At 42.8% G+C, this 26,920-nt stretch overlaps 1 protein-coding gene across 1 annotated transcript in view; it reads left to right on the top strand.

The window, feature by feature from the left end:
- AGPAT5 (1-acylglycerol-3-phosphate O-acyltransferase 5) overlaps positions 1-26,920 on the top strand; it is a 128,528-nt gene that overhangs the window by 58,984 nt on the left and 42,624 nt on the right. Inside the window, exon 5 of the mRNA XM_034766359.1 lies at positions 13,634-13,724. Coding sequence (XP_034622250.1) covers positions 13,634-13,724 — 91 coding nt within the window. The remainder of the gene's footprint in view (positions 1-13,633; positions 13,725-26,920) is intronic.

Below are 26,920 nucleotides of genomic sequence, written 5' to 3'. Positions count from 1 at the left end.
CATACCCAAGGCTGTATCCTTTCTTACTTTGTTTTCTTCCTTCTCAATGTTAAATTCTGGCGTGGAGATTACCTGGACATCTCCCAACCATCTCCCCCAAATTCACTTAATCCTTGGAGTTGGGTGGAGCTTGAGTGACACTGCCATATCATTTAAACAAAATTATGCTTCAGAATCCTCTTTAGTAATCCATCAGAGATTACTAGCATTTCTGAAATGGCTTAACATATTGTACATTTAGCGGTGAGCACAGTGGCAAATGTGTTAATCAACACCGCCTAATCTGTTTAGGTGAATATAAAATATAAATAATTACTGAATACCTTGATGGATGTCATGGCAGCATGTCTTAAACTTTTAGTATGAATGGCCTGTCTCATTTGAAGTATTCTAAAGCTATGAAAACAGGTTCAGGAAAATCAAAGAGTCAAAAAACACACACTAAATACAGGCTGAATTACTGTAAAGTTCTCTACATGGCATGACTCTTGAAGTTCACTCAAAAGTTATAGCTGGTACGTTATTCAACTGCTTATTTATTGATTGGTTGGTGATAGTCATAGGAAGCTTTGCTTTGGTGCTCCAGTTGATTCGCTGACTCTCTATTCACTTCTGGGATCTTTTTATTGATATAAAGCAGGAGTTCTCAACCTTTTTTTGGGCTCAGGATCCATTTGTAAACCTTAGTGAACTGTCACACCCCACAGACAATCCGCCCTTCCCCAATTACTCCAGCCATGATAAAGGCTAATGCAAACCTAGGGTGCATGTATTTCCAGTAGAGAAAGGGAAGCGTTGTTACCATTGTACAAGGCACTCGTGAGACCTCATCTGGAATACTGTGTGCAATTCTGGTCTCCCATGTTTAAGAAAGTTGAGTTCCGACTGGAACAGATGCTACTAGGATAATCAGAGGAATGGAGAACCTGGCTTATGAGAGGAAACTTAAGAAATTTGGCTTCATAAGCCAAACAAAAAGAGACCTGGAATTTTTTTTGCCGCCTTCTGCTACATGGGACACGGGTCACTTGCTGGTTTGAATTAGAGTAAATGGTGGATTCTGTATAACTTGAAGTCTTTACATCAAGATTTGAGGACTTCAGTAGCTCAGCCAGAGGTTATGGGTTTCAGGAGTGAGTAGGTGAGGTACCGTGGCCTGCAATGTGCCGGAGGTCAGACTAGATGATCGTGATGGTCCCCTCTGGCCTTAAAGTCTGAGACTGAGATGCTCCCCGACCCAATCTCAAAATGTTGATGGAGGGCATTGTTCTGCAAAGTTTTCTAACACTAAGTAGCACTTACCCATGCAACTGTTCTTAGTGAACTTTTGAAAATGGTTTTCAAGTGAAATTGGGACTGTTCCAGCATTTCAGCGATGGTGTTAGGTGTGAACTGATCAGCGTAGCCAACATAGAAATGGGTGTACTGTTTTATAAACTTCTTTCCAACCAAAGAAGAGAATGTAAGTTTACCAGACTGAAATAGAACTGTCAAGGTTATACTTACTAAACCAAATGCTCATATCTGTTAAGATAAAAGAAGCAGTGCTACTGAGTCATTATTTCAAAGGAGACTTAAGTTTCCATTATCTACTCTGAGAATAGTTTAAATAAGATGTTGTAAATACACTTCAATCTACAATTAATATATTGAAATAAGAAAGTGATAGCTTTATACACTTAACATGAACATTAACTATTCATGAAGGTACTTGGTAGTTCTGAAATCTAACATGACATGTCCACAAGACATCAAATTTTGTTTTTAATGGAATACCTTTTAGTCAGACAGAGCTTATGTGCCAATGAATTTAGCGCAAGCATAGATATTGCTATATACCTTGACATGACAAATAATGGCAGACCTTCCAGAATAATAATTTGTTTACCCAATGCTGCAGTCAGGGCAGAAAAGCAGTGTGACAACATGCAAAAAATAAAACAAACCCTTTTATTTAGTGTTTCTACAAAATCTTATCTTATTCATTTCTTTAACTGTCAGGGAAAGGGTTGTTTGCAGATTGAGAGAGATGGGGGAATCTGTACTTGGGATCACTTTATTATTTATCATTTTCACCTACAGCTTTAACAAAAGAATCAAAATGATTAATGTTTAGGCTTTCTGGAGTAATGCCTGCTTCCATTAACAAAGAAACTTGAGAGTTCAAGGAAAACAGGAATGGAGTTAAGGCAGACCAGCTCTTAGTTTAGTGCAGCTTTTGGTTACATATATATATTTTTACTCATGTCATGTGGTCCCCTTCATTTTTTATTTTTTTAAAAAATAACACTTGAGTAAAATGGAAAAAAAATTTACCTCCTCACTGCCTCCTGTGTTAAACTGCTGCAAAGATAAACTGCCCATTTTTGTCTCTGCTGCTCAGAGTGGTTTCAGTCTTTCCAAATAGTGTGTACCAGAAGAGCTTTCTTTCAAGAGCTGGAATTTGATTTTTAGAGGTGTTAGAAATTCTCACAGTATAGTAAACTAAAACTTCTTGCTAGAATTTGGAAATTGTCAACTACTAAATTGCCGTGTTCTTTTAGGAAATTTCACTTTTGCTTGCTAAACCCACATTGAAATGGATAGTCAGTTGTGCCAGCATCATATCTTTTTATTTTTAATAGGCAAAGCATTTAAGTACCTGTGCAAAAGGGAAATAATGGAAAACCCAACCACAAAACTATTAAATTGTGCTACTTCACTATGAGCTATTTCTTATATAATTGTAAGATTTTGCACTTGCATCATAAGGGCAATAACTGTTTTCACAAGAATTTGTAGGGCAGTTTTATAATCACCATGAAATAAGGGTATTATTACTATTTTTTTAATATTACTACAACTTGTGCATTAGTATTGTTGCAGTCAGAAAAGTGACTGAAAAAATTACTTTAGTATTCAGTATTCTTCAGCAGTTACTGATCTACTCAATATGCTAATTTATAAATAAAGTTGACCACGGGCGCTGGTGCTAACTGCAAGCTGTGAATCTTAACTTGTTTCCTGAAAAGGTAGCCTGTATTCTCTCTCGCTAACCATCAAGAAGAACAAATCCAAAATCTAAATCCTGCTTCCCTTATGCCCTGGAAGACAGCTTGGAGGTGTTCTAGCTGTTCTGCCCATGAATCAGAGAATATAGCCACATCGTCGAGATAGGCGACTGCAAATTCCGCAAATCCAGCCAGAAAGTTATCTACCACTCTCTGGAAGGTGGCGGGTGCATTTCACAGTCCGAAGAGAACACATTAAATTCATAAATCCATACATGGGTGATGAAGGCTGACCTTTTCTTGGCTGGGTCATCTAGCAGCACGTGCCAGTATCCCTTAGTTAAGTCTAAGGTGGAGATGAACTGGACACATTCCAGTTTCTCCAATAGCTCATCTGTGCATGACATTGGATAGTTTTCTGGGCGAGTTTCAGCATTTAGCTTACAGTAGTCCGCACAAAAGCGGATTTCCCCATCTGGTTTGGGAACCAGAACCACTGGAGAGCCCCGTGCACTCTCAGAGGGGCAGATTACACCCATCTGTAACATGTAATTGATTTCCCTTTCTATTGCGGTTTTGGCTTGAGGAGCCATCCGGTAGGTTTGGGCAATAATTGGGCGAGCATCACTTGTGTCAAAGAGTGGTACTCCCATTCTCACCGTCCAAGGGAGGCTGAAAACATTGGCGTGAAGCTGGTGCACAGCTCCTGGATTTGCTGTCGCTGCTTACACCCAAGGGTGATGGAAATGCCTCTTCTATGCCATCGTTGCTTTTTCCTTCATAGTAGACTCCTTCAGGCCGCTCAGCGTTGTCTCTCTCCTGGCCTGTAAACTGGAGAACCTTGATTTCTCAGGAATAAAAGGGCTTTAATTAACATGGTATACTTTAGGTTTTAGGGTAGGGTCTCTCAGGTGCTCTCGGACCATAAATGGTCCCTCCCACGACACTTCCATCTTATTGGCCTGGAGCGCTTTCAGGACCATGACTTGGTCACCTACTCTGAAGGAACGCTCTCTGGCATGTTTATCATACCAGGCCTTTTGCTCTTGTTGAGCATGCTGTAGGTTTTCTCGAGCAAGGGCTAGAGAGTCTTTGAGGGTGTTTTGCAGGTTAGTTACAAAGTCCAAAATGTTAGTTTCTGGAGAAGATGTAATCCCCTCCCATTGCTGCTTCACCAACTGTAATGGCCCATTAACTTCGCAGCAATAAAGAAGTTCAAATGGTGAAAATCTCAAACTGGGATGTGGTACAGCCCGGTAGGCAAAGAGCAACTGCTGTAACACTAGGTCCCAATCATTGGAGTGTTCATTCACGAATTTATATATCATGGCCCCCAAAGTCCCATTAAATTTCTCCAGTAGGCCAGTCATTTGATGATGGTAAGGGGTGGCAACCAAGTGGTTCACCCCATGAGCTTCCCAAAGACGTTTCATGGTCCCTGCCAGGATGTTAGTTCCTGAATTCATAAGGATGTTGGAGGGCCAACCTAACCTGGCAAAAATATCTGCCAATGCCTGGCTCACGCTTTTAGCCCTGGTGCTACTTAGAGCTACTGCTTCTGGCCATCGGGTGGCAAAATCCATGAAGGTCAGTATGTATAGCTGTCCTCTGGGTGACTTCTTAGGGAAAGGACCCAGAATATCCACAGCTACACACTGAAATGGAACCTCAATGATGGGAAGTGGCTGGAGAGGGGCCTTGACCTGGTCTTGGGGCTTTCCCACCATCTGGCACACCTCACAAGACCGGACATAGGTAGAAACATCCTTGCCCATTCCCTCCCAGTGGAATGACTTCCCCAAACGGTCCTTGGTCCTGTTCACCCCAGCCGAGGAGGGCTTTAAACTAGGTTCACCGGGGGAAGGAGACCAAAGCCCTGAGGTAAGTGGGGAAATGGGATACCGTGAGGAAGCGCGAGCAGGAGAGTGTAAGAGGGGAGGACTCCTGTCTCAGACTGAGAAAGCGGGACGATCACCGAGTTATCTTAAGTGCCTATACACTAATGGAATAAGCCTGGGAAACAAGCAGGGAGAACTGGAAGTCCTGGCACAGTCAAGGAACTATGATGTGATTGGAATAACAGAGACTTGATGGGATAACTCACATGACTGGAGTACTATCATGGATGGTTATAAACTGTTCAGGAAGGACAGGCAGGGCAGAAAAGGTGGGGGAGTTGCATTGTATGTAAGAGAGGAGTATGACTGCTCAGAGCTCCGGTATGAAACTGCAGAAAAACCTGAGAGTCTCTGGATTAAGTTGAGAAGTCTGAGCAACAAGGGTGATGTCGTGGTGGGAGTCTGGTATAGACCACCAGACCAGGGAGATGAGGTGGACGAGGCCTTCTTCTGGAAACTAGCAGAAGTTACTAGATTGCAGGCCCTGGTTCTCATGGGAGACTTTAATCACCCTGATATCTGCTGGGAGAGCAATACAGCGGTGCACAGACAATCCAGGAAGTTTTTGGAAAGTGTAGAGGACAATTTCCTGGTGCAAGTGCTGGAGGAACCAACTAGGGGCAGAGCTCTTCTAGACCTGCTGCTCACAAACCAGGAAGAATTAGTAGGGGAAGCAAAAGTGGATGGGAACCTGGGAGGCAGTGACCATGAGATGGTCGAGTTCAGGATCCTGACACAAGGAAGAAAGGAGAGCAGCAGAATACGGATCCTGGACTTCAGAAAAGTAGACTTTGACTCCCTCAGGGAACAGATGGACAGGATCCCCTGGGAGAATAACATGAGGGGGAAAGGAGTCCAGGAGAGCTGGCTGTATTTTAAAGAATCCTTATTGAGGTTGCAGGAACAAACCATCCCGATGTGTAGAAAGAATAGCAAATATGGCCGGTGACCAGCTTGGCTTAACAGTGAAATCCTTGCTGATCTTAAACGCAGCTTACAAGAAGTGGAAGATTGGACAAATGACCAGGGAGGAATATAAAAATATTGCTCAGACATGCAGGAGTGAAATCAGGAAAGCCAAATCACACTTGGAGTTGCAGCTAGCAAGAGATGTTAAGAGTAACAAGAAGGGTTTCTTCAGGTATGTTAGCAACAAGAAGAAAGTCAAGGAAAGTGTGGGCCCCTTACTGAATGAGGGAGGCAACCTAGTAACAGAGGATGTGGAAAAAGCTAATGTACTCATTGCTTTTTGTGCCTCTGTCTTCACGAACAAGGTCAGCTCCCAGACTGCTGCACTGGGCAGCACAGTATGGGGAGGAGATGACCAGCCATCTGTGGAGAAAGAAGTGGTTCGGAACTATTTAGAAAAACTGGATGAGCACAAGTCCATGGGGCCAGATGCGCTGCATCCGAGGGTGCTAAAGGATTTTGCGGATGTGATTAGAGAGCCATTGGCCATTTATCTTTGAAAACTCATGGCGATCGGGAGAGGTCCCGGATGACTGGAAAAAGGCTAATGTAGTGCCCATCGTTAAAAAAGGGAAGAAGGAGGATCTGGGAAACTACAGGCCAGTCAGCCTCACCTCAGTCCTTGGAAAAATCATGGAGCATGTCCTCAAGGAATCAATTCTGAAGCACTTAGAGGAGAAGAAAGTGATCAGGAACAGTCAGCATGGATTCACCAAGGGCAAGTCATGCCTGACTCACCTAATTGGCTTCTATGAGGAGATAACTGGGTCTGTGGATGAGGGGAAAGCAGTGGACATGTTATTCCTTGATTTTAGCAAAGTTTTTGATACGGTCTCCCACACTATTCTTGCCAGCAAGTTAAAGAAGTATGGGCTGGATGAATGGACTATAAGGTGGATAGAAAGCTGGCTAGATTGTTGGGCTCAACAGGTAGTGATCAATGGCTCCATGTCTAGTTGGCAGCCAGTTTCAAGTGGAGTGCCCCAAGGGTCAGTCCTGGGGCCGGTTTTGTTCAATATCGTCATTAATGATCTGGAGGATGGCGTGGACTGCACTCTCAGCAAGTTTGCAGATGACACTAAACTGGGCGGAGTGGTAGATACGCTGGAGGGTAGGGATAGGATACAGAGGGACCTAGACAAATTAGAGGATTGGGCCAAAAGAAATCTGATGAGGTTCAACAAGGACAAGTGCAGAGTCCTGCACTTAGGACGGAAGAATCCCATTCACTGTTACAGACTAGGGACCGAATGGAAGGACCTAAGGGTTACAGTGGACGAGAAGCTGGATATGAGTCAACAGTGTACCCTTGTTGACAAGGCTAACGGCATTTTGGGCTGTATAAGTAGGGGCATTGCCAGCAGATCGAGGGATGTGATCATTCCCCTCTATTCGACACTGGTGAGACCTCATCTAGAGTACTGTGTCCAGTTTTGGGCCCCACATGACAAGAAGGATGTGGAAAAATTGGAAAGAGTCCAGCGGAGGGCAACAAAAATGATTAGGGGTCTGGAGCACATGACTTATGAGGAGAGGCTGAGGGAACTGGGATTGTTTAGTCTCCAGAAGAGAAGAATGAGGGGGGGGGTTGATAGCTGCTTTCAACTACCTGAAGTGGGGTTCCAAAGAGGATGGATCTAGACTGTTCTCAGTGGTAGCAGATGACAGAACAAGGAGTGGGGGAGGTTTAGGTTGGATATTAGGAAAAACGTTTTCACTAGGAGGGTGGTGAAGCACTGGAATGGGCAACCTAGGGAGGTGGTGGAATCTCCTTCCTTAGAGGTTTTTAAGGTCAGGCTTGACAAAGCCCTGGCTGGGATGATTTAGTTGGGAATTGGTCCTTCTTTGAGCAGGGGGTTGGACTAGATGAGCTCCTGAGGTACCTTCCAACCCCGATATTCTATGATTCTATGGCCACTAGGGTGATTGTGGGCTAAGCTCAAGAGCTTTTCCCTATACTTAGTTGGAACTACCAACTGTCTCTGAGGATGCCAGTCCTTCTTGTGCCCACCACAAAGAGTCTTTTTGTATAAGAGTCCTACTTCTATAACATACCTGGACCTATTAGAAGAGCTGAGAGGCGGTGGGTCGCTCCATGCCACAATCCAAGCTCCCTTGTGTCTCCTTCCTGCTCTGCCTGGAACTGTTCCCTTGATGCTGGAGACGCTGGGTTGTGGACTTGGGCCTGGTCCCACTGGGAGCGATGCAGGTGATGGGGTTGTTTCGGTTGACTGTTAACTGCTCTCCGCTGATGCACTAGGTGGTATTTCAGGCTCCAGTTGAGCCTCTTGCGCCCGTCTAGCTGCTGCTGCAGGTGCAGACTCTGTGGCGCCCTTTGGTGGTGGCTCCCCTGACTCTGGTGGGATTGCAAGCATGGGCTTTGGTGCTGACTGCTCCGCCAGTTCCAATCCTTGGGCTGGTTCTGGCTGGGTTCCAGGAACTGGATTTACAACTCCTGCCATAGATGCTGGTCTGGAGTCTCGTTCCACCACCTCTGGCTGGGTTCCTGTAGGAGGCTCAGGAATGGAGTTAGGTGTGGAGACCTGTTTAGCCTGGCTGGGGGTTACCATCCCTACCCTTTTTGTTAGCCAGGGATTGGTGGATAGCTGACACCTGTGCTCCAGTGTCTATCCACGCAGTAATCTTCCTCCCACCCACACTCAGTTTCCCTTCGCTCTGGGGGTATTTGCAAGACATCCGGGCCCTAAGGTTCTTGGTAGGACTCCGGGGTGATGAGTTGTAGTCGACTGGTGCTCTTGGGATAGTTGACCTTCACGTGCCCCTGCTCATTATATTTAAAGCATCTCCCAGCTGAGAGGGGTGGGGCGAGGTGGGTGGTTGGAGTGTGGGGTGGTAGGACAACAGGGCATCTGGAGTCTCCCTGGCTCCTCCTTGCAAGGGGGGGCTTTGGGCTGACTCAGATGGTGGGGTATCGTCTCGGGTTGTCCCTTCTGGTATCCACACCAACTGCTACTAGCTTTTTTCTTCTCCGCCCCTCCACCCATTTGGTTCCAATCTCCCCTGCCTCAATTACAGTTTTGGGCTTTTCATCTACGATGTACCTTTCTATTGCCTCAGGAACACCCTCTAAGAACTGCTGCACTAGGAGAGACAGATCTTCCAGAGATTTAACACTTGCTCCTCATATCCAGGCATCCCAATTTTTTACAGTGTGGCAGACGTGTCGGGAAAATGCCACATCTGGTTTCCACCTTAGGGCTCTGAACCGCTGACAGACATGCTCGGCTATTAACCCCATTCTAATTCTGGCCTTTTGTTTAAAAAGTTCGTACTCATTCATGTGTTCTTTAGGCATTTCAGCTGCCACCTCTGCTAAGGGTCCACTGATTTGCAGCCTCAACTCCACCATTTACTGGTCTATAGGGGTGTTCTATCCAAGGCAGGACCTTTCGAAATTTTCTAAGAAGGCCTCTGTATCATCGCCTACCTTGTATGTGGGGAATTTCTTGGAATGGGGAGCGGTAAAGGACTGTTAGGGTTACCTGGTGGACCCAGCTTAGCCCTTTCCAAGTCTAAGCACTTCAGCTCTAGCTCCGCCTCCAAGCGCTTTGCCTGCATTTCTGCCTCCAAGCGCTTCGCCTGGTTCCTCTCCTCCGCTTCCAAGTGCATCATTTGTAGGAAGAAATATCCCTGTCTTCTGCAGTCAGAACTCGTTCTGGATTAAGAGCATCCCTCCGGCTTGGCACCTAGATCTTGGGTCAAGAGAGGGCTGACCCTTCCCTCCTGGGAAGTTCCCAGTCCCCCATCCCCTCCCTTCATTTCCGTCAGGGAGCTGGATGTCTGGACTTGATCTGGGTCGGTCTTCTCTGTGGCGTGCCACTTTGGGAAGACTAGTTTTTCTAAGGTTTTGGTGCCTGACCTCAACCTCATGCACAGGGCGGTCCAACCCTAGCCTAACTATTTCATTGCCATGAAGATAGAAAAGAAAAGAAAATAAATGGCTTGTTTGACTCCCTGGCTTTGCAGGCCGATCCCTTTGTGGGCCTGTTTCCCCTCAGGCAGCAAAGAAAAGAAAAGAAAGAGGGGGGGGAAAAATCCCTGGCTTTCAAGCAGCCAAAAGGAAAAATGTGTCCTTTTAAAATCCTGAGATCTGTGCTTCTGGTTCAAAACTATCCCACCGTGCTGCCACCATGTCAAGGCTGAATCTCCACTCTGGCACTTTGAGTGCAGAAGATAGGGGCCCGCAAGGATTTTAAAAATTAATACTTGCCACTCCCAGCTTGTATTAAACTCCCAAGGTTACAGCTTTTCTTTGACCTTGGCTTGGTAAACACTGCCATCACCCAAATGCAAAAAAAAAAAAAACCCAATCCTTGGACTCAGGAAGTCACCCAAGAGTTCTGAAGGAACTAAAATGTGAAATTGAAGAACTACTAACTGTAGTCTGTGACCTATAATTTAAATCAGCTTCTGTACCAAATGACTGGAGGATAGCTAATGTGACGCCAATTTTTTAAAAGGGCTCCAGAGGTGATCCCGGCAATTACTGGCCGGTAAGCCTGACTTCGGTACTGGGCAAACTGGTTGAAACTATAGTAAAGATCAAAATTGTCAGACACATAGATGAACATAATTTGTTGGGGAAGAGTTAGCGTGGTTTTTGTAAAGGGAAATTATGCCTCACACTCTACTAGAATTCTTTGAGGGGGTCAACAAGTATGTGAACAAGTGGGATCCAATGGATATGGTATACTTAGATTTTCCGAAAGTGCCTGACAAGGTCCCTCACCAAAGGCTCTTAAGCAATGTAAGATGTCATGGGATAAGAGGGAAGGTCCTCTCATGGATTGGTAACTGGTTAAAAGATAGGAAACAAAGGGTAGAAATTAAATGGTCAGTTTTCAGAATGGAGAGAGGTAAATAGTGGTGTCCCCCAGTGGTCTATAATGGGCCCAGTCCTATTTAATATATTCATAAATGACCTGGAAAAGGGTAAACAGTGAAGTGCAGAATTTCCTGACGATGCAAAATTAGTCAAGATAGTTAAGTCCTAGGCAGACTGCGAAGAGCTACAAAAGGATCTCTCAAAACTGGGTGACTGGGCAACAAAATGGCAGATGAAATTCAATGTTGATAAATGCAAAGTAATGCACATTGGGAAATATAATCCCAACAATACATATAAAATGATGGGGTCTAAATTAGCTATTACCACTCAAGAAAGAGATCTTGGAGTCATTGTGGATAGTACTCTGAAAATATCTACTCAAAGTGCAGCAGCAGTCAAAAAAGTGAAGAGAATGTTGGGAAGCATTAAGAAAGGGATAGATAACAAGACAGAAAATATCATATTGCCACTATATAAATCCATGGTACGCCCACATCTTGAATACTGCATGCAGAAGTGGTCGCCCCATCTCAAAAAAGATATATTGAAATTGGAAAAAGTTCAGAAGAAGGCAATAAAAATTATTAGGGGTATGGAACAGCTGCCATATGAGGAGAGATTAATGAGACTGGGACTTTTCAGCTTGGAAAAGAGACGACTAAGGGGGGATATGATAGGGGTCTATAAAATCATGACTTGTGTGGGGAAAGTAAATAAGGAAGTATTATTTACTCCTTCTCATAACACAAGAACTAGGGGTCCCCAAATGAAATTAATAGACAGCAGGTTTAAAATAAGCGAAAGGAAGTATTTTTTCACACAACGCACAGTCAACCTGTGGAACTCCTTGTCAGAGGATGTGAAGGCCAAGACTGTAACAGGGTTCAAAAAAGAACAAGATAAGTTCATGGATGATAGGTCCATCAATGGCTATTAGCCAGGATGGGCAGGGATGGTGCCACTAGCCTCTGTTTGTCAGAGCTGGGGATGGATCACTTGATGATTACCTGTTCTGTTCATACCCTCTGGAGCACCTGGCATTGGCCATTGTTGGAAGGCAGGATACTGGGCTAGATGGACATTTGGTCTGACCCAGTATGGCCGTTCTTGTGTTCTCGTGAAAGATTGAAAACATTGTGTGTGGTTAGTCTGGAGGAAAAAAGACTGAGGGGGACATAATCTTAATGTATGTAAAAGGTTGTTATAAAAAGGAGGGGTGATAAATTGTAGTCCTTATCCATTGAGGACAGGACAAGAAGTGTAGGGGGCTTTAATTGCAGTAAGGGAGATTTAGGTTACATTAGGAAAAAACGTCCTAACTGTAAGGGTAGTTAAGCACTGGAACAAATTACCCAGGGAGGTTGTGAATACCTGAGATTTGGAGGTTTTTAAGAACAGGTTAGATAAACACCTCTCAGGGATGGCCTAATACTTAGTCCTGCCTCAGTGCAGTGGACTGGACTAGATGACTTACTGAGGGTCCTTCGAGTCCTATGATGCTATGACTATGACCACTCTACTCCCTGTCACTCTGGACTGGTGTCATCTTTGACTCCTCCTCCTCTTTTCCTCTACACATCCAGGCTGTATCCAAGTCCTGTCACTTTTTTGTCTGCAATTAAATTCCATCCTATTTTTAACTCTGTCCATGCAGCTGAAGCTTTCTTAATCAAATCTTTCTCATGACAATCAAGATGTTGCCTCTTTCTCTACACTTTTGCAAACCACCCAAGTTGCTCCCTCCAGTTAGTTTAAAATGTAGCTACTAAGATTTTTGCATGTTGCCTTGACCATATCACCTCCACTTGCTCTCTAAGTTCCACTGCATAAATCTTAAGCTTCTTTTCCTACCATTTAGGGCTCTTCATAACTTTGACCTTCGATAATGGTCCATTCCTGTCTCTTATCCCATCCCTTTTCCCTCCAAAGACTTCATTCCACAGATGCCGGTCTTGTCTTCTCAGGTGTCAGCTTCTGACTCCAACCTCTCCGTAACTTCTTCTCCACTGCTCTTATGTGTGGAACACCTTCCTTTGACTATCTGTAAAGCCACTACCTTTTTTTCTTCCTTCAAATCTTTTTCCAAAAGACCCACCTCTGCTATGACACCAGAGAAATCAGCTATTTGGGTTAACCACAACTGGCTGACATGATTTTACACTGAGTAAAAGAAAAGCCTGTTTAATTTCATGCTAGTTAACCTTTGCTATAGCATGGCATTTCCAATGCATATTATGTATGATTTTAATGAAAATCCAATCAAAGGTATGCAGCATTGTCATTTAACATTGTGGAATTTATATTGGTCAACTAATAGACCTTCTGGTGATTATGGGGTCTGAGATAACTTTCTTCATTATGTTAAACTTTAAGTTAAAAATAACATCAGTGGTAAAGCAGAAAATCCAGTTTAGATCGCCTGTGATATATCAATGGAAAAGAGTAAACACTTTATATTTAGAGTTCATTCTCCCGTTGTATTTCAAGTTGAATACTACTAAAGATTATTATGAGAACAAGAATTTTGTTCTTAGCTCAGCTGCTCCTGCTGTTTATTTCCTCAATTGATTTCCTAATCTGCCCTTTGGTATGTGGCTTTTTTATCTTTCCTCTTAAAATTTGTTAAATCACCTAATGGGCTTTTTACTGCAGACATATAAAACCCTGAAAATTGGGTTAATGACTGAAAATAGTTTTAAACCCTAAACTGTAGCATTGCAAATGAACCAGCAATGTATGTGACATAGTTAAAGTAAGCCTCCTATAGCTTTGTAATGAGTGTTGATTTTCTTCCAATACTTGCAGCTGTATCTGGAATGTGATGTTAATCTCATGTGTAAGCCCAAAATTGTATTAATGTTTTTAGAAATTATATGCTATGTCTGATTTTAGAAATATGTGCATATATATTTTTTTTAATCCCACAGATGTATCTTGTGATTTTTCCAGAGGGAACTCGTTACAATCCAGAGATGCCAAAAGTCATTGCAGATAGTCAGTTATTTGCTGATAAAGAAGGTAAGCAAAACTTCAAAGAACTTTGGTGAATGAAGAGGGAGAGAACATTATTCTGTTATAACATCACATGTTATAACTGTTGGTGTGTGTATGAGTGAGATAGAGACAAGGGAGACTTTTTGTGTATTTTGTAACATATAAAAGATTACTACAAATGTCTTCTGATTTGAATTAGGAATTAAGTTTGTCCACTCCATAAATCATTCTTAACAAAATGACAACCTCCATGTGGTGCTTCTGTAAAGTGCTGGTTTTTTTTGTGCCCTGTGTTTTGTACAAATCCACCAACATACCAATGTCGTCAATTGGCCACTGGATGTCGTTTTACCGACTTCCAAGTGAACATAGCAATGATTATACTTCCTCATAAATTTGTAGTTGTTGCTACCTATCCAAGCCATACGAACGAAGAACAACAAAATCAGCTACCATTTTTATCTTATCATTATTGATTTACTGATGTTTTTTAATAAAGAAGTAGTTTACTTTTTGAAGTTTTAATGTATGTATGTTTGTACAAGCCTGTGTCCATTTTCACAAACAAGGTTGTCTGTTTGATTTTTGTCTATAATAGCTATACTTCAGGGGAATTACTTTAGATTTAGAAGAGCTTTTAGGAACATGGATCAGACTACGGGTCCATCAAGTTCAGCATCCTGCCTCTGATGGTAACCAGTACTACGTGTGTAATAAACCTATCATACAGAATGACTCGCCCAAGGGAAAAGTTTGTTCCTAACATTCGTTCCTAAGAGCCCTCGTCATGGATCAGGACCCCATTGTGCTAGGCACTGTATAAACAAACAAAGGATAGTTCTTGTCTCAAAGAGTTTACAATCGACGTACAAGACGAGAGTACAGATGGTGGAGTATAAAGGAACAGTGAGACAGTATCGGTCAGCATAATAGGCTGTGGTCTCAGTGCACCAGTGGTCTAACTGTTGAGGTTTTTGTAGGCATTATGACAGATGAGAGTTTGAAGGAGGATAATGAGTTAGTTTGGCAGAAGTTTATGGGGCGCTCCTCCCATGTGGGCAGGGAAAGGAAGGGAAAAAGCATGAAGGTGCTTGTTTGAAAATTTAATAAGTAGGCAATGGAAGCTGGCATCATGAGCCAGTTGAAGGCAGGAGTCAACATCTCAAAATGTTTACACTTTTAAGTATAGCTGTTGGGAAAATGCATTTCCTGGGTTTTGTTTGTCTTTTTTCATATTTTTTTTTCCTGTTGATCAGAAGTGAAATAAAAAATACAACAATGGTTCTCAGAAAGTCATTTTTGTGACACTGAATTGAATTCAGACGTATGTGAATCGGCATGCTTATATTGTCAGGCTATTGAACTTTGGTTAATTTTAGCCCAAAGGGATATAATTTTTTTTTTCTGCTTCTCAGGAAGAATGGAATTTGTGTGTGTGTTGTGTGAATGTTTAAGTCATAGTGTATACATCTCTTCAGTTTCCTGTTGAAAATGAGTGATGGGTGTTAGTGATATTTTTTTCCTGGTCTTAATTATATCTCTGCTATTTTGTCGCTATTTTGTCACTTTATGATGGTTTTTTTTTCATGGTCCTTGATGTTTCATAGCATCTGTTTACTTATTCCAGCACCTTCTGAGTGATATGTTCAGTAGTTGTTCTAAATCTTAAGAGAAACTCTTGTTTAAAAATACTAAAAATTTATCCTTTTAATATAAATATTTCTAGGCTATTGTCATAAACATAAAGCTAAGGGTAGCATAAAATCCCTCTTTACCCTGTAAAGGGTTAATTCCTCTTTTACCTGTAAAGGATTAAGAAGCTCAGATAACCTGGGTGACACCTGACCAAAAGGACCAATAAGGGGAAAAGATACTTTCAAATCTGTGGGGGAAGGTTTTGGGTCTGTGTCTTCTCGGAGCCAGCCAAGAAACCAGGCAGGGAATTTAAATCTTCTTAAGTATATCTGAACTAAGCATCTAGTCTTGCAGAAATAGTAAGTAATAGCAGAAAATAAATGCGTTAAATTACCTTTTGTTTTAGCTTGTGAATTCCCCTGTCTAAGTGGGAGGTTTAGCCCTGGTTTTGTAACTTTAAGGTTTTGCCCAGAGGAGAGATCCTCTGTGTTCTTGAGTTTTTTGTTATTCTGTAAAGTACTTACCATCCCAATTTTACACAGGTGATTCTTTTACTTTTTCTTTAATTAAAATTCTTCTTTTAAGAACCTGATGGATCTTAAAACAATGAAAAATCAAAGGGTTTGGGTCTGTGTACTGTACCAATTGGTGAGGATATTATTCCCAAGCCTTCCCAGGAAAGGGGGTGTAGGGACTTGGGGGGGGGGGGGGAAGATATTTGAGGAAGGTAGGGCTCCAAGTGGCCCTACCTGAATGTTTAATTCACTTGGTGGTGGCAGCATACTGTTCAAGGTGGAGTTTGTGCCTTGAGAAAGTTTTTAACCTAAGCTGGTAAAAATAAGCTTAGGGATTCTTTCATGCGGGTGCCCACATCTGTACCCTAGAGTTCAGAGTGGGGAAGGAACCCTGACAGCTATAAAATGCTTTCAGTTTTAAAGTAGAATCTTCCTCATCTGCATTTTTCTAATTCTCACATTTTGTTGGGGAAAAAAATGGTCTTTCCTCAACCCCTCAGCCAAGATATAATAGCTCAGTGTAGATTTGTTCCTGCTTCCATTCATTACAATGGAAAGAGTCTTAAAATAAAGTTTACTAATATGTTATGAAATATCATAAAAATGAACTACAGTTGTGAACTTAGTGCATTTTGTTTGCAGTATCCTTTTTTGTTCACTTATAATTTCACAAAATTTAGTAATTCAGAATTCATTACCTACTGTTTAAACTTTGCTTGACTTGGACAATAAAAATCGTCTGGTCAGTTTTATCTTTTGTTACAGTCAGTTTCACTTTGATTCTTATGCACTAGCACAATGCACCGATGTTTGGGTTGCAAACACTGTAGGAGGTTTGTTTGTTTTTGTTTTGTTTTTTTTTTAAATTGAAACTTGAATAAAAAGACAAGGAGACATTTCTCATGATAGTTTTTTAAATTTATTTTTGTTAAACTTAAATTTTGATACCAAATTTATTGAATATAATTCTCTTAAAATATTTGTTCAGAATCAGTTGAAGTGATGAGACCTAAAGCATAAAAAAGTTTGCTGTAACTACTATATGAATATACAAAATTGTTGAAGATCACAAAGCTGTCCCAGATCACAGAAAAAAGCTGTTCTTTCGTACTTTGTACTGGTGTCTGAGCTCTGGAAACATTGACTGTTTTGAACATGATTCTGAGTATACCTGAGAAGTTTATTTTGCTTTTACAAAGTGAGAAGTATGAAAAACTTTCTCTATTTTTATCTTCTGTAGGCCAAATTGATTGATTCCCTGGAGAAGGTTTCTGAAAACAGGATGAATTTATTCCCCCTCCCCTCCCCGCCCCAATCTTTGGTGTATAAGATTGATATGTATCTTTGTCTGATTATTGATATTAGTTAAACATCAGTTATAAAAAGGCTGCAGTAACTACACATTCAAATTGACTGGATTGCAAGATAGTTTTGGGACTGGAGAGGAAAAAAATCAGACACTTTGGTGAACATCCAAGGTCTTGATTTGCAGGTTACTAACCTCAAATACATGCCCATGGCATAATGCAATATGAAAATGTAAATAAGCTTAACTGTGCATGGATAAGATGGAAGAATATCAAACACAAAGAATTTAAGCCAGTTGAGATCTCTGGGGAAACAAAGAGGTGATTTTTTTTTTATTTTAGTTTTATTAAATAGACTTCCATGTGATGGTTTGCTGAACCATGAAATTTGGGATCTTGTCTGCCTGATTTGGTTAGGAAGCCTCCTGTTTCTAAAACAGAAGCAAATGAGATGCATAGAATTGTTTCTGCCTTGTGGCAGTCTGGGTATGAAGAAGATGATACTAAAGATTGTATTCCAAACTTCCCTGGGAGGAAAATGGGCCTCCTCCTTACCCCAGTGCTCTCAGAAAAAAGAATGGGGTTCTTTAACATGAAAAATGAGCTTAGTGAACTGGATTTGAAAATTGCCATAATGCACTCTGCCAAGTTCTCGATTGAGTATACTGCCAGGTTTTTTGTTTACAAAAATCCAGAGGATGCCAGAAACTTCTGGAGGCATTAATATTCCTGTTTGGGGGGAGAAACTGAGATGGACACACACTGATTAGACAGTACAATCAAATATTCCTGTATATCTGATGAAAAATAATATAAATTGTTCCACATCCTTAAACCTGTGTGTACAAATAGGAGTTAATTTATAACCTACAATCTATCCCATAGGCAGTATCTGTAGATATGAAAGGGGAAGGATGAGGATTTGTTGATTTTAAAGTATGAAAAGTATGAAAGAACAGCTTTTTTCTGTGATCTGGGACAGCTTTGTGATCTTCAAAAGTTTTGTATATTCATATAGTAGTTACAGCAAACTTTTTTATAGCGGACTTGCTTCAGAAATAACTTATCTCCATAGCATTCCTGCAGTACATCATGCTGGATGCTGTAAAGTATTTCGGATGAAGGCTATGCCTCAGACTCAAGTTATGCCCCAATGAGTGGGGGGGCTGAACCCTAATGGGCTGCTGTGAAGTTAACTTTTTTGAGCCAGGGGAAGCAACCTCCATGACATTGCCTACTAGCATTTTGTCATTAGAGAGGCTTTCAGAAAAACTGCAAAAGACCTATATACATTTTTCCCATGTGTTCATTTTGTTGTTGTTTATATTTGAGCAAGGAAGCATTGTTATTGACAATTGGTGAAATAGTCAATGAGAGTTTTATGACAGAATTCATTTGGGACAGGATTTCACCCAGTGCTTGTAAGGTACTTTTGAATATGTAAAGGACTATAGAAGCACTGTTGTTTATAAACATTAGTTTTTTGGATTTTAAAAATCTTTTACTCATCAAGATCTGAGATAAGTGTTGTATTATTTTTTCACTTTTTAAATTATAGGCTGAGATTTTAAAAGGAGCCTAAAGAAGTTAAGCACCCAAATACCATTGTAATTCCTTTTGTGTCCATTGAAAATCCCAGGCATGAGTGTATTCTAAAATACTAAATATAGGCATTACTTTATTGAGATGTTGATTATGTTGTGATATGGTGAGATACTTGTATAATCAAATACTGAGGTGACATCAACTCTAAGGAACTAAAAATATTTACTATTCACATTCAGTGGGTGCCAGAAAGTTCTAGACAACCTTTTACATTTTAGTTGGAATAAGAATAGTCAACATTTTAAAAACAAAATCAGATATTTGATGGAATTCAGTGCATTTCAGAAGTGAAAAATGTGCTCTCCAGAAAGAAGTATTTAATGAGCCCCAGATATAAAAGTGATTTCTGGGAGGCATGATACAGCAATACTCAAGAGAAATGAGGAAGTTCTGTAGAGAGAGGGAAATCATTTGAACCTTTCATTCAGCTTGGTGCCATAAATACAACAGTTCCATTCAAGAGACCTTATAGGCATGACAATCTATGCAAGTTTTGCCAGAGTGCAAGAAAAAGGCCCTGAGGTATCTGTCAGAGGCAGACACAACCCACCCATGATAGGGTTACACACTATGTCTAACAAATTTATTAGAGCATAAGCTTTCGTGGACTACAGCCCACTTCTTCGGATGCATATAGAATGGAACATATATTGAGGAGATATATATATACACACATACAGAGAGCATAAACAGGTGGGAGTTGTCTTACCAACTCTGAGAGGCCAATTAATTAAGAGAAAAAAAACTTCTGAAGTGATAATCAAGCTAGCCCAGTACGGACAGTTTGATAATAAGTGTGAGAATACTTACAAGGGGAGATAGAGTCAATGTTTGTAATGGCTCAGCCATTCCCAGTCCTTATTCAAACCGGAGTTGATTGTGTCTAGTTTGCATATCAATTCTAGCTCAGCAGTCTCTCGTTGGAGTCTGGTTTTGAAGTTTTTCTGTTGTAATATAGCCACCCGCAGGTCTGTCACTGAATGACCAGACAGGTTAAAGTGTTCTCCCACTGGTTTTTGAGTATTTTGATTCCTGATGTCAGATTTGTGTCCATTAATTCTTTTGCGTAGAGACTGTCCGGTTTGGCCAATGTACATGGCAGAGGGGCATTGCTGCCACATGATGGCATATATCACATTGGTGAGCTAGAATTGATATGCAAACTAGACACAATCAACTCCGGTTTGAATAAGGACTGGGAATGGCTGAGCCATTACAAACATTGACTCTATCTCCCCTTGTAAGTATTCTCACACTTATTATCAAACTGTCCGTACTGGGCTAGCTTGATTATCACTTCAGAAGTTTTTTTTCTCTTAATTAATTGGCCTCTCAGAGTTGGTAAGACAACTCCCACCTGTTTATGCTCTCTGTATGTGTGTATATATATCTCCTCAATATATGTTCCATTCTATATGCATCCGAAGAAGTGGGCTCTAGTCCACAAAAGCTTATGCTCTAATAAATTTGTTAGTCTCTAAGGTGCCACAAGTACTCCTGTTCTTCTTTTTGCAGATACAGACTAACACGGCTGTTACTCTGAAACCTGACACTATGTCTGGATTTGATCCCCTGTATCCATTTATTGTCTATTCCTGACATGGTGTGGGTGACTGTGTGTAATACAGTGCCATATCTCCTTTCTCCTAGAGTCAGGCACAATTGTTTTCCTCATCACTTTCTGATGATATGTCTTTTTATGATTCCTGATAATTTGAGGAAATTTCTTTCTCACACTTCTTTGTATTTGGGGTATTGGAGTAGAAAGTCCATTTCAGTTCCCCCTTTGTCACGTCGTGTGCATAGTCACTCCTTTCCAGGTTTAGACTATGGTTTTTGCCTCCCACTTTCCACAAATTCCATATTTCAGTTTATGGTCACTGATTCTGCAGGTGGGGAAAGTCTATCTTACTTTTGCACGTTGTGGTGAGGTAGTCAGCTACTTAGTTGTAATAGATCTGTGTATGATCTGTAGTAGTCTAGCTTGTTGGTGTCTTTGATTTGTTCTTCCCAATGATGTGTATACTGGTATTTTAGGTAATGATCTAGCATCGTAAGCAGCTTTCAGTTTTTATTGTTGACTGCACTGGTCGCAGGTTTTGAGTTGTTGAGCCTGAGGAGCAATAACATATAGGTGAGGATTGTATTTTCATTTGGATTTAGTATTTGATCATTTAGTCCTTTGTAGTGGAAGTAGCGTTTACTGCCTTCTTTGGTAAAAATCTACAAACCCTTTATAGCATATTACTGGCCCTCCGCTGGAGACAAATATTTCTGTAAAAGGCACAAAATATACATATATTTTTCTTTACACTTTTACATCTAAGCTAGTAGCTGCTCTACACTTCACTGTGGATACCATGTTTAATTGTGATCTTTCTCTAGCAGTTAGGCCTCTACCATCACAAACAGGAAAGCAGGACCTCATTTTCAACATTCCATTAGGTTTAGTAAAACATGAAATTCACTAGATTTCATAAAGGGCACTCAGAAGTTTTGAAAACAAATGGCAATGAACTTGAGCCTTGCCATTCTTAAAATTTCTTTAGTAACTTTTGAAATGATGAGCAAATATTCTAAAATGATCAAAAATTAAACTTGGCTTGCCGTTACCAAACCAAGACAAAACAATCTCCCCTGGCAAAATACGTTCCGGAATTTTCTAGAAATGTCTATGCCAGAAACTAGACACATTTTTGCACGCATGTTCATACCCACACCATTTAAAAATTAATTTATTAAATGAAGAGAGTTGAAAATATTTATTTTAAAATGTTATTTAAAGGTAAATATTATCTTGATTGAGATCGCTCTTTCAATTTAATCTTATTCTGCATGTACAAACATTTATCTTAAATTATCTGTAAAAGTAGTATGTGAAAGTGATATTTCAATTGACTTAATTAGGTCCTGACACTTGTTTTGGTTTGCATTTAAAATAATTTGTGGTATTTTTATATCTAGAAATGATTATTTGGAACCCCATCTTACAAAAATAGCAGCTTTGGTGATATCTTGCTTTTGCATACTTTCAACTCTTATATAAGCAAATTAAATAAAAAATGCAGCACAAAACGTGGAGAGGAAGATGTAGAATAAATTGACAGTGTGACTCCTGTGTTGCATTGGAAACATTGGAGAGTCATGCTTAGGAAAAAGAACATAAGAGCTCCCTAGTGTCCTTTGTTTCTTTCCATGGGGGTGTCTAATACTGGCAACGGTACGTTAAGCAATTTTGTCTGGGGTTGGTTTGTTATGGGAAAGCCCTGCTGCTTTGGGTGTTAGTTTCTTTCCTTGTAGTTAAGTATGTAGTAACAGCAGTCTATCTTACCTAGAAGGGTTTGTAATACTCGTATTAATGTCTTGAATTATCATTTGAGTCCCAGCTCTTGAAATTGGTGGGAAGGCAATGCAGAAATGGCATTCTTGACTGTGGCAGGTTGTTACACAGCACTTCCCTTTAGAATTGTTCAGTGTCACAGACAGGGTAGAATAGGGGCATTCTCTTTAGCTTGTTCTAAAAGAGACAGTAATAAGGAAGGGACATTGTTATCCCAAGCCATAATCAGAGGCTAAAATGTTTAACCTAAGGTTCCATACTTGGGCACCTACATTAAGTAATCTGATTTTCTTCTTCGAGTGCTTGCTCATGTTGATTCCATTCTAGGTGTGCATGCGCCCATGTGCGCAGTCATCGGAGATTTATGCCTTAGCGGTATCCGTCGCATCAGATGTGGCGCCTCCTTGAGTGCCATGCTCGTGTGTCAGTATATCAGGTGCTGCTGGTCCTACACCCTCTCAATTCCTTCTTACTGCCCATGGTAGTTAGTCGGCGCATCTTTCCTTGCATAGCAAGGGCTAGCGGTTTTGTCTCTTCTGACTTCGAGCCTTAGGGCCTTGTAAATAGTTGTTTATAGTAGTTAGTGTTAAGTAGTTGTTAAGTGTAGTTAGAAGTTAGAGTCCCAGTGGGGACTTTGCCCCAGGCAGGGCATGCCCCAGTCTCTGGGGTTTAAGCCCTGCGTGGACTGTAACAGGCCTGTGCCTGTAAGTGACCCCCACAACAGCTGCCTCAAGTGCTTGGGGGAATCACATGTGAAGGACAAGTGTTGTATTTGTAAAAACTTTTGACATAGGACTGAGAAAGAGTGGGATATTTGTTTGAGGGTTCTCCTCATGGAGGCTGCCCTTTGTCCGACTTCAGACCCGTCCCACCAAGACTCAATTCCTAGTATCTTGGCCTCGGTGTGCAGTGTATCCAGGGCACCGGGTTCCACCTGGCACCACTCCCCATCGCTGGTGCCCAGAAAGAAAACTAAGAAGCAGGGCTCCCCAGCACCAGGCAAGAAAGGCCACAGGACATCGGGCAAAGGACCCAGTTCGGGCTGCCCAGTCACTCCAGAGCCAAGTGGATGTGCCTTCCCGGTCGGGGCCCTTAGCCCCTTAAAGGATCCACCACCAACTCCCAGGAGCAGTAGGGGACCCACACTTGTGGCAACATTGATGCCTTCCCAAGCTCCCCTGTCGCCGAGAGAGAAGAGGCCTCCACCCGTGCCACAAGACGCATCAAAGTCTCCCTAAAAGGGCAAGCCAGCCTTTAAGACCCCCCCAGGCGGCAGTGGAGCACTGCTGATCCCGCGAGCCAAGGCAGCGCTCTCTGTCTCCGCACCACAGATCTCCATCATAACAGCTCAGATCCTCTGGGGTTCGCCCTTGGTCACCGGCATCGTGTTCATGATTCCTGCCATCTCAACGCAGATCGCCTAGGAGGAGGCACCGGTCTCCATACTACCGGCAGTTAGCCCTCCCGCCGGTCGTCCTTTCAGCACAGATATCCATCGCCTGCCCGTGGGAGCGCTCCCCGTCATGATACCAGCCCCCCCTACACCGGCACCAATCCTCCCACTCCAAGCACCAGTCTCCGGTGGCGACGGTCAGCAAGCAGACACAGGCTGTGACAGCCCCACCATGGTCACTGGAATGAGGTTCCTCTGACAAAGAAGGCAGTTTAACCCCTCGCTGAGACTCCACCAGCATGATTGGGCACCTGAGGCCGCGTTGACTTCTACAGCACCACCTAGGCAGCACGGCCAATGGCCAGTGCAGCAGCCTTATTGGAGTGCGTGTGGTATGCCAGTGATGACGATGCTCCCTTTGCACTGCTCATCTGCCACCACCTTGGAGCAACAGTTGGCGCACCGGGCTCAGTGGGTCGGGGTAGAGGACACAGCACCCACCCCAAAACCCCCTTCCCCCATAGGGGATGATGCCTCGGGGCCTGCCCCGGTGGTACAGTCATCGTCCTCAGCCCCGGATGAGGCAGTCATGGGATCCTCGAAGGCCAGCCCGCTGGATGATTTTAAAGAACACCAGACCCTGCTTCGATGGGTGGCCAAGAACTTGGGCCTAGAGGGGGAGGGATAGCTCAGTGGCTTGAGCATTGGCCAGCTAAACCCAGGGTTGAGTTCAATCCTTGAGGAGGTCACTTAGGGATCTGGGGCAAAAATCAGTACTTGGTCCTGCTAGTTAAGGCAGGGGGCTGGACTCGATGACCTTTCAAGGTCCCTACCAGCTCTGTGAGATAGGTATATCTCAATATATTATTATTATTATTTATTATAGAGGTGGGGGAGATGGCAGAGCAGGCAGACATCTTGTTCAGTGTGCTCCCAGCTTCTACCCCTGCCCGTGTTACACTACCAGTGTATGACGGGGTCCTGAAAATTGCCAAGGCCCTCAAGAAAACCTCATCATCCATCCCTCCCACCTCCAAAAGGGCCAAAAAGTACTCCGTCCTGGCCAAAGGGTTGGACTACCTTTATATCCACCTCCGGGCTCACTGGTCGTCTCTGCAGTCAACGAGAAGGACAAGCGGGGGCATACCAGTTCAACTCCCAAAAATAAAAAGGCCAAAAGACTGGACCTTTTCAGGAGAAAAATGTATTCGGCAGCCAGCCTACAATTCCGGCTGACGAACCACAAGGCCCTCTTGGGCAGATACAATTTTAATTTATGGGACTCTCTCTGTAAGTTCAAGGAGTCCCTCCCTCAAGGTTTGGGCCAGGAATTCAGCACCCTGGTGGAGGAGGTTTCCGCGGCAGCAAGGTGCTCTCTCCAAATGGCATGTGACACTGCAGACTCGGAGGCTAGGGTGGTCGCTTTGTCGGTGGTCATGAGGCTCAGCTCCTGGTTTCAGACTGCCAGCCTGTCCCAAGAGATGTAGACCTCGATCCAGGATGTCCCATTCAGCGGGAATGGACTCTTTGCAGAGCAGATGTATGTGAGGCTGCATGGATTAAAGGACACTCGGGCCACCCTTCGTTCACTGGGTATGCATACGCCACAGTCTGCAAGGAAGCAGTTCCAGACGCCCGCACCAACAAGGCCTTGGCAGACTCGTCAGGGGTCTGCAAGGAGAAGGGATAGAGACATGAGCTTTAGTCATCACCATCACCAAAACATTCTGTGGGCCAGTAGCGCTCATTTTGAAGGTGCGCTCAAGAGCGACACCCTAGTCAGCTCCCCAGATCCACCTTGTTCTTTCCTCGATCGTCTTCGTCCCTACCGTTCAACTTCATCGCGGACCACTGGGTACTAGACATAGTTTCTTGGGACTAAACCCTGCAATTTTCATGGCCCCGTCCCTGTCGCTGACTCTGGTCTCCGAAGCTTTGGACCTGGGTTGGGGCATCCATCTGAGCGAGCTAAGCACCCAGTGCCGCTGGTTGAGGGATGATCTGGCCCTCCATATCAACGTCCGGGAGCTCAGAGCGGTTGCCTGGCCTGCCAGGCTTTCTTTTTCCACCTGAAGGACAAGGTGGTGCAGATCCTGATGGACAATGCTGCCACGATGTATTACATCAACAGGCAGGGTGGAGCCAGGTTGTCAGCCCTTTGTCAAGAAGCTCTCCACCTTTGGGATTTTTGTTTATGGCATGCCATTCATCTGGTAGTCCCACACCTGCCCGGAAGCAAGAACATCTTAGCTGATCACCTCAGCAGGACCTTCTCGTCTCGCCACTAGTGGTCGCTCCATCCAGAGGCGGTCAGCATAATCTTCTAGATGTGGGAAACTCCCCAGGTGGACCTGTTCGCATCGAGGCAAAACAGGAAATGCCACCACATATTCTGTTTGATCCGGGGGATGGACAGGGGCTCCGTATCAGATGCATTTCTCATCCCGTGATTGGGGCCTCTAATGTATGCCTTCCCGCCACTGCCGTTGATTCACATGGTTCTTGTGAGGATCAAGCAGGACAGGGCAAAGATTATCCTAATAGCCCCCATGTGGCTTCACCAGCACTGGTTCAGAACGTTGCTGAACCTTTCGGTAACCATGTTGCCGTAGCTGCCCCTCGGGACAGATCTGCTGTCCCAGAACCACGGACATGGGCGCGCGCACACCCAGAATGGAATGGACATGAGTAACACATCTCGAAGAACTACAGTTACAAAAAGATAGGTAACAGTTGTTGTTTTTTTCCCCAGAGGGAGTTAAGCAACAGTAATTCCCATTAAAACCACTGGCAACTACGTTTTCTTGGCACTGCTGAAAATCTGACTACTTTTTAGATGGCTGGCTTTAGGTGCCTACATTTGAAAACTTCAGATTTATCATAATCAGCCAATTCCAGAGTATGCTCTTTTTTTTCCTTAGCATAATATCAGTTTTTTTCATTATGAGTATATCCTTTCAACTATGTGCAATTAATTTTGCTTGCCATCATCAAATTACTGGTATATAGTAGAGAAGATGGGCAGGCTCATGAAGAATTTAGAAAACAGCTGCTCCCCGAGGTGTGGACCGTTGTCATAAGAACATAAGAATGATCGTCCTGGCTCAGACCAATAGTCCATAAAGCTCAATGTCCAATCTTCCAACAGTGGCCAATTCATTATCAACATTGAATTTCATCTACCATTTTGTTGCCCAGTCACCCAGTTTTGTAAGATTCCTTTGTAATTCGTCACATTCTGCTTTGTCTGCTGATCACCTGTTCTTGGAACCTGAAGATCAAAGGCCCAAGCTGTATAAAGAAAAGACTGAATTATTCATGGTTGTGCTAATTATGAGCTCAGACTGTTATGAACTTGTAACCACAGAAAATACTCTTGGTGGGGTTTGAAGGACTGACTCCTTCCAGAGCCCTTCAGGTGTGAC

This window comes from Trachemys scripta, chromosome 3 (assembly GCF_013100865.1).
Source record: "Trachemys scripta elegans isolate TJP31775 chromosome 3, CAS_Tse_1.0, whole genome shotgun sequence".
Lineage (NCBI taxonomy): Eukaryota > Metazoa > Chordata > Testudines > Emydidae > Trachemys > Trachemys scripta.
This window is presented reverse-complemented; position numbering and strand designations above follow the sequence as displayed.